The sequence below is a fragment of the Diachasma alloeum genome, unplaced genomic scaffold, assembly GCF_001412515.2.
Source record: "Diachasma alloeum isolate Michigan unplaced genomic scaffold, Dall2.0 Dall_scaffold_00358, whole genome shotgun sequence".
NCBI classification, from domain to species: Eukaryota; Metazoa; Arthropoda; class Insecta; order Hymenoptera; family Braconidae; genus Diachasma; species Diachasma alloeum.
The window spans coordinates 707,826-716,956 of NW_021680497.1; the positions used below are offsets into that span (position 1 = coordinate 707,826).

Here is a 9,131-nt window from a genome sequence, read left to right on the forward strand (position 1 = left end):
AAAATATATTCTGCAACCCTGTCTCCTCGTTGGTTACAAATTTCAACCCTCCGCATACATGCCTTCCCCTTCACCCGCTCGTAAAATCACGCGTTCTCGGTAGCATCGAGGAGGACTTCTCAGGACCGAAAAGAACTGAGGATTCGAATGGTCTCTGGAAAAGTACGTCGCAGAACTGATTAGTACTTACCAGGTCCATCTAGGTCTGGAGAGATCTTGAAAGACCTGTGTACGTCCAATCAGAACCAAATCCTCGACTCGGGTACCTCTTAAATTTGGCGAAATTCTCAACTCTCAGACTGTCAGGATTTGCATAGAATGATGGCATCCGTCGTTTCCATCACTACTTGAATTTTCTTCTTATAAATTTTATTCCTCCACCCATTCGCCAACCGATCTGCGTTATGGAATTTTCTACTACATTTTGAGAGATTACTGACATTAAAAACGGTCCGCGCTTTTGTTGGATAACCAATTTTCATTATGACAAAATGTCAGTTAATTTAATGAAATGACGAAAATTAACAGATAACCGATTTCTTTTACAGGCGAAATTGGACAAGGGTCACAACGGTAAACCGTCAAAAGTCATCCACATAAGAAATATCGCCAGTGATGTGTTGGAGTCAGAAATAATTCACTTAGGCATGCCCTTTGGAAGAGTGACAAATGTTCTCGTTCTGAAAGGAAAAAATCAGGTAAGTTTTCGGTTTTTCATCTCATTTTCGCATGAAACTTATTTGGCTTTCAGAAATTTTTACCAAAACTCGGAGAATATCCAGTAAAGCTAGTCCCAAAACTCCAACGTTTTACTGAATAATTTTTCAATTATGACAAATCAATAAGGTGCTAAAGTGATCACTAAAATTTAGAGATCATTTTAAACAAATTTTTCTTTTCGTTCCACTGTCTGTGTATTTTGCATTCAGAGAAGACATCTGTTCTGAATGTATGAAAATTGAGATAGACTATTTTATATTCAATATAATTCAATAGAATTATTATTATTATTATTATTTTTAATGTATTTCCGCATACCCCATGCACGTTATACCAATATATATGCTAAAAATATTTAATTTTTCATTCTACGATCGTGAAGGAATTAAAATTCATCATTTGATCGCATTTGCCATTATGAATCTGTACACTATTTGCAAGTATAATCACCACAGTTAGATTGAAATGAAAGAAGGAAAAAAGTATATATTTTCACGGATTCCCTCTGCAATGAATAATAAACAGAGGATTAAATTTTCCGAAATTCGTATAAATTCACCCGACTTGACTCGTCAGTTTTTAATTTTTTTTTTAATGAATAATTATTTTCTTTCACACGAATATTCTATGTATTGAATTGAAATAGGGTTTTACGTTTGATTATACAAGTGCACTATTCACATGGAAAACATTTGTTAATTGATCCCGACGGAGCGTGATTTGGCCGAGAATTAAACGAATGAATATACCACCATGCAGCGTAATTTAATTCAGGCCGTTTTCCTCCCCCTCGGCAACCAGTTTCCCTCGCTATTTCTGTCTACCAGCATTGTTTCCAGTTTTGGCATTGTTTATTCAACTTTTTTTTCTCTCTTTTTTTTTTGTTGTAATTTTTTTTTTCAACCAACCGTGGAAACTACCCCCCTTCCATTAAAATGTCTGCTCTTGTTATCACATATCACAATGTAATTACATGTTAATGAGTAACTAGCCAACTGAGAGCATACTTTTCTCATTCTGCACAACTGTTTCGCATACCTCCGTATTACGCGTTATTTAGGAAATATGGGAACAACAGGCTTGGATTAATCTCCAACTGCAGGGGTATGAGGAGATTTATAAATGTACTCACTCGAGTTTGTATTTAGAATATCAGCATCATCATAAACGGACACATAATATAGTGAATTGGTTTGGTGACGGAGGCGGAGAGCGGGGTACGTTATAATACGAGGAGCAATTCACAGTATAAGCTTGTGCTTTGTTTATGCCAGTATGGATTAAAATAATGAACTCGATGGGCCGCAGTTCACAGGCAAATATTCGAGAGCCAGATGAAGAGATTTACCTCGCGGAAATTACGCGCGCATTAGCGTTCGCGAGGCACCACGTGAAACACAAATGTTGGGGGATATGAGGGTGAGGAGTGAGGATGGCGAGGGGGTGGAGCGAGGGAGGGGGACGGGGGTGCTGGATAGAGGGGTCACAGAGTGTGCGCTGAACGGCAATATTCGGGTTGTCGGAAACCATCGATATACATAAATGTTGACCGGCCAAACTGTGCACCCGAGAATATGGCCGTACATTCGCCACCGAAATTTTACGAGCCATGGAACTTTGAACAATTTCATTCTCTTCCTTTTCGTTTAAGTTTATTCCAATTGCAGAAAACCACAAACTATTGACTACACTGTTTGAAAAACGTGATTTAGGAGAAAAAAGTGATGAAATTGCAGGTTTCACTGAACATTCAGTAAAATGTTAGAGAATTTAATTTATTTGAATTCCCAGTCTAATATGAATATTTAATGCCAAATTATATCGAATTTTCAGTGAAATCTGAAATTTCATGATTTTTTTTCCCCCTAAATCACATTCAGTGTTACTGTCCCGAAAATTTAAGAATATATTTACGGGAATTTTCTGGTTTTCTATTAATTTTCCGGGAAAAATGGAGCTGAAAAATGGAATTTATAGTTCTCTTTGATTTTTCCACAAAATTCTGAATTTTCAATGACCAAATTCCGTAAAATTTCAGTGGTAATTAAATTCGATAAAAATTTTTAACAGTGTATTTTCATTGTATCTCATATGAGATACACCCGGACTGGATGGTAGAGCTAGAAAAAAATGAAGAAAAAGACAGAGCAAAAGTAAAAAATCTTGAAATTTTTAACAACGAATAATTTACATGGAATTTCCATTGACCTTGTTATTAATAAATCAGTCAATTTTCTTGAATATCCAATGGAATTTGATTTTTCAGGTTCATATGACAATGAAAATGCCTGAAAATCGCGAAAAATCCGGTAAATTTTCTTCTGAATTCTTAATCTCTTGAAAATTCAATTGAAGCTTAATTTTCGCGGTGAAAATCCAAACTGTTACTGAAAATTCCACGATCATTCATCCTGAAAAACATAATTTTACTGAATTTCCAAGATGAATCAGGAATTCCACGAGCAATTTAGTCTGAAATTGAATTCAAGTTCCGAATATTGAAAATTCAAATGCATCTGTTACTTAAATTTCAAAAAATCTCTAACAGTGTGCTTAGAGCCTATTTTATTATCCTTTCAGAGGTTCTTTACATTAAGAAAAGAATACTATCCACAATCTAAAACCATCGATGTGTTATAATGTGGAAACAACGTGTATATTGTCGGGTAATTTGATAGTTGTAGGAAGGCCGCCCTGCAATAGAGTTTCACGATGTGGTGAAACATTGGTGAGCTTTGTAGACCAAGTGATAGCGTCAGATGGAGCAAGTGAGATATATGATGACCTCTGCTCCGACGGGCACTTTCGGTATATTTGCTTTGATTCCCCAAGTTTCACGCAAGTTAGTTTACCACGATGTTACCATTCAACTTCATCTCCTTCTCTACTCCCATCTATCCAATAGTATTCTCGGTGTCTGTAGGTACGAGATATCTTGAATTGAGCCTCAATGGCAGCGTACCATCCATTGACGTTTCAGTTAATCTGCCGCTGTAAATCAAATCCTACCGAGTGACATGCGATGGGCATCTATTTAATTTAATTTAGCTGCTAATCCAGTTACTAAATAAATTGAAGATTAGTTATATCACAAAAAAGACAGCTATCTATTTTTTTAATCGTGAAAATGATTTTTGTTTATGATATACACGCAGAGAGTTGACTTTGTGAATATAAAACATTATTCATTAATTAGTTAATTAATTAAACATCAAAGGACAAAGGCTGTGCATCGAGTTGGGTGGGCCGTCAGTTATCACCAGCTAGCTACCGCGGAAAATGGTGGTAATGAAACGAGACTCGTTTACCCTGTGTTATACACCTCTATTATGGCTACAAGTTTTCAAATTAATATTACAAGTTCAATTAAACTTCTGACCCATATATTCCTCCAGCAAATAATCTGTTGATAAAGAAAGGTAAATCGCAAAAGTGCTGAATAAAATGGCATTTTTTTCCTCTTCTCCACATGTATTTTGATAAAAGTAATAAAAAAAAAATATAACAAGACAAGACATTAAATTGACCCCCCGGTAATATCACATTTGGGATACGTAGCGAATTTGTGACCCAGAACGATAAAACTCAAGCGTACGTCTCCTTTGGTAGCATTACACGCGCGTTTGTACTCGGTGCATCGCACCACCTGGAGTTTACGATGTGTCACGCCGACCTGGCCATCCAGGATGCGCTCGCTTTCCGGTACGTTTCCCACGCATTCAAGAACACGTCGCATCAAGAAAACACAGAAAGAATAAACAAACAAAAATCTCTTTTATTTTGTGTTTTGCTGCTGCTCATTTTATTTTATTAGTTTCGGTTTTATTCTCTTTTTTTAAAGGCATCTCTTTGTCTTCTTTTTGTCGGTGTGCGCTTGGGAATTTTGTCAATTTTGGGATATTTCCGAGGGGGTACGCACTCCCGAAGTCATGGCGCCACTCTGGCATGAAATCATTCCGAAATCATCTCCGAAATCATGTGAAATCGTCGGAAATCAATGAAATTACCGAAATCAGAGGCGCGCTGCCGTAGTGATTTGGAAATTGACACGTCTGCCATCGATGATAATAAAATGGAGAAGATGGTAAAATCGACCGCTTTTCATCTTCATTAGCGCATGATTGGTGGAGTAGAATCAAACAAATTCGTTATTATTTGGCAGTTATTATTGCTAGTTTTGATTTTCATAATTGGACACAATCCGTTTTGTCCCCCCTCCATTATTTATTAACTTTATGTTTTTGAAATCACTGATTTCGAATTGATGAAATCATCTCGCGTGTGACGCTCGAAATCACTGAAATCACTTGAAATTAACTTCATTTCGAAATCACGGTGTCACTCAATTGTGGAGTGAGTAGTCCCTCGGATACACTGTTAGAAAATTCCTCTTGAAATTTCAAAAGAAAAAGCTTGAAATTTTTAACAACGACAAAGTTACATGAAATTTCTGTAGAATTCTTCATCGACGAATCAGTTAATGTCTTGAATATTCAAGTATTTCTCGATTTTCAGGTCCATACGGCACTGAAAAACTTTGAAAATGTTAAAATTGAATTTTTAAAATGGTTAAAATTGAATTGAAAATTGAATTGTATGTAATTTCAATTTTTACGATGAGTTTGAAAATTCAAGCTTTCATTGAAAAATCAGTGATTCTTTAACAATAAAAACCCAATTTTCTTGAATTTTCAAGATGAATAAGAAATTTGGTGAACGTTTTCATTTGAAATTGAATTCAAACTCACAACATTGAGAATTCAGAGGAAATTTCTAAAAGTGCATTTCGGTCTTTTTGGCCTGATTTTCTTCTCTAAAATGTCAAAGACGAAAGGAATGGGCTAGTTTTTGGAAAGCAACATGTAAACATGTCGTTAAAATCAATGATTTATATCGCACTATCGCCAATTTTCACAATGACACCGTCTGAATGTATTTCCGGTGGTGGTTCACACAGTCCCCCTCATTCTTTGTGTACAGAGATGGGTGAATAGGGTGAATGGCTGTGCTCCCACATACTCAAAAGGGGTACATGCACATAAAATATACATAGATATATACATAAACTCCAACTCTGTGTCTCTGGGTTTCGGCTACCGTTGGGTTGACAAGTGGGCAAAACGTCACGCATATGCATCGTCCACCGCCGAATTGAAGACCTTTTCTATCTCGGCAGGATCGTATCTCAATGGCAAACGCGATCGAAATACCGAGCTCGTTGAAAGGGGGTTGAAAAAATGACAAGTACCTAACGCTGGAGCGATGTCTATACAAACTTATTCAGCTGTGAACACCCGTATACATTACCCATAGTCTTATTCTTCCACAGAAATGAATTTGCATGTATTCCAAGAATTTCCAAATTCAATGAATTGTTCAACTTTTTACGGAGCAGTCGAAAAAACTTTTCAGCATGAATCATGCTCTTGAGTATGAATGAAAAATGGGTACTTTAATAAGGGATTGAGCAAGCTGAGGATTATAAAATTGACCGATTTTTTAAATTCATTTCACGGATTAAGAAAATCCCCAAGTTCCGCAGTGGGAGAGTTTCGTAAAGCTTCCGAAACTGCGATAAGCCCCAGGGCTTATTGGGTTGTAGCATAAATTAATTAAACCGAGGCCGCCATTCTGCGTGTAGCGTCATTGAAGGGCATAATGTACGCATCTACAACCAAATCGAACATTACCACCAGCGGCTCCAGGAAATATTATTCACCCAATCTCATGTACTCACTCGGGGAATTCATCACTGTTTACGTTAAATATATCGATTTTCAATACTTCCTTGTCATTGGGGTCACTTGAACTTTTGGTTATTGGGAACTCTAGCACTGAATGACGCGCTCTACCGGCCGTAGCGCGTACTAGTGCGAGCAGGTAACTTGGAGCCACTGAATGGGTTTATGTATAAAAAAGAGTTCCCAATATTGAGACAAAGCTTGTGAAATTGTATGAAGTACATGAAATAAACCGAATGAAAGCAGCAATTGCGAAACAACTTTTGACTGCAGTATTGAAAAGGATTCTCAATAGATATAAATATAATATAGTAGCCCATACTATATATACATATATTGATGATGTAGAGGCTGTATCAACAGGAAGCAACGACGAAGCAATGGGAATCGAAGCCGCAAAAAGCTCGTCGTAAATTTCAGGTGACTCTCCATCCTCTCGAATAGCGTAAAAGAGAGCGAAAGAGAGAAAGCCGTGGAACGACTCTGGCATCCGTGCACTCACCATGCCTCATGCAGTGTGATTGTATAACATGTTGAAAATTTTGTACAATGTTGCTCGCAGTTGTTGAAAAACTCATTCGAGCGTCAAAAAGTTTTTCAGCCATTTTCCTCGGCAGGAGAGAACGTAAATTTTTACACTGGAGTTTAGCGTTTTACAATTTGCAGATTGAAAAAAATGAATAAATAAAATTTAGAGAGGTAATAAAAATTATCTTCTTGACAATTAAAGAATGACGTTAATAGTTGAGAAGCGTCGTTAACAGCAACTAAATTCTCGCATCTTTTCTATAAGTGTATGTTGTAATAATGAATTCACCACAGAGGGATTGGCGCAGTGTTTTCCAAACGAACCCACTGTGTAACGGCTAATCCGCTTTTCCTCCAGTCCGTATTAATTTTGGAACAAAGAGCCGAAAACGAGGTAGGAACGGTGAGAGCTTTTGATCGACGACAACGCCTACGTTATATATCATGTACTCGTCTGCAGACGTACAAATTCAGTGATCCTTGAACAATTTCACTCGAACTATTAGGTTTTCAACAATTCAACAATTTATTTCGATGTTTATGTGCCAGTGCTTTTGCACTGGTTCAGATTAAAGCGGGGTAGCTAAGACAAAGAGGCGGGTGTCAGAGCTTCTATCGTACTTATATTGCTTTTTAGCAATCACTATTCATTTTCTAAAATTATCAACTTGTGTCTCTAACGTATTACAGTTGGGGGTAGTGTCCAAAGTTTAAAATAATTGTAAATGTTGTTTCATTGTTTTTCACTTTCGAATCTTCAAAAAACGGTTTCAATGTGTTTGAACGAATTTCTAGACTTCTTACATTTTTTAAAATTTTTTCCTTAGTATTATTCGAGTTTTTTAAAAACTGTTTTTGAATTTTTATTGATCCTTGATCGATCACTCGTCAACCCCTTGAATTTCTCAATTTTGTCAGTTTTCTCTATATTTAATGATTGATATCTTATATACACCCTGAAAAGTGCAATTTATATGAATCTAATAACAGAAATTCATCATCTTGTAGAAGAAGAAAATATATCAACTATGAAATGGCAATAACCAAGCGCGATTATAAATGGCATAATATTTCTTTGATTCAGTCTGGGGGACTCGAGAGAGATGTATTTTCTCTTTTTCTCTCTCTCTCCATAATAAGGCCCGCGTGTAGCTCGCGGCGACATGCGCCCAAGCTCCTTTAACCAACCGACAAGTTCAAAGGTATAGTTTGAGACCGAGAAGCCGTTGCATCCCTTCGGTACCCGGGGATAAATTACATTCATACAATTCTGCTTTTGCTTCCTCTCGAAGAGGACTTTCTAACCACTGTGTGACGACTATCGTACCGCTGCGGAAACTCAACGCAGTACTTGAAAACCTCTGAGGTACAAACCAGTCACTTCGGTATTTCAATGAAAAATTTACTCTTGCAGTTGAGTCGGTTCTTGACAAATATTTCACATAGGATTTCTAAAAAAAAAATCATGCAAATACCATTACATTTCAATGAAATTAATTAAATTCACAATGTAAATTCTTCATCGCATATCAACGACTGTCGAATTTGGCGAGAAAAGCAGAACAATGCGCAGATTGTGAAATTCATGAGAATTTTTGGATTTTCATGAGTGAAAAATTCAGTACGATGCGCGCAGCATGCATTACCATTCTATATTTCTTTTTATTAATTAATTTTTTTTTTTTGAGAGTAAGCGGCTACACAGTGAATGAATGAGTCGGAAAAGAAAAGGTGAGGGAGCTCGAACCAAGAGGGTGACAAATGACAATGACAAATATTTGAGAAATAATTCACATAGGATTTCTAAAAAAAAATCATGCAAATACCATTACATTGCAATGAAATTAAATGAAATTCACGAGGTAAATTCTTCATCGCATATCAACCACTGTAGAATTTGGCGAGAAAAGCAGAACAATGCGCAGATTGTGAAATTCATGAGAATTTTTGGATTTTCATGAGTGAAAAATTCAGTACGATGCGCGCAGCATGCATTACCATTCTATATTTCTTTTTATTAATTAATTTTTTTTTTTTTTGAGAGTAAGCGGCTACACAGTGAATGAATGAGTCGGAAAAGAAAAGGTGAGGGAGCTCGAACCAAGAGGGTGACAAATGACAATGACAAATATTTGAGAAATA

General features: G+C 36.6%; 1 protein-coding gene across 7 annotated transcripts in view; it reads left to right on the forward strand.

Annotated features, from left to right (window-relative positions):
* LOC107041166 (polypyrimidine tract-binding protein 1) overlaps positions 1 to 9,131 on the forward strand; it is a 150,160-nt gene that overhangs the window by 114,041 nt on the left and 26,988 nt on the right. For all 7 annotated transcript variants that reach the window (XM_015261581.1, XM_015261586.1, XM_015261582.1 and 4 more), the window contains one exon: positions 549 to 698. In XM_015261581.1, the coding sequence (XP_015117067.1) occupies positions 549 to 698 (150 nt within the window). The remainder of the gene's footprint in view (positions 1 to 548; positions 699 to 9,131) is intronic.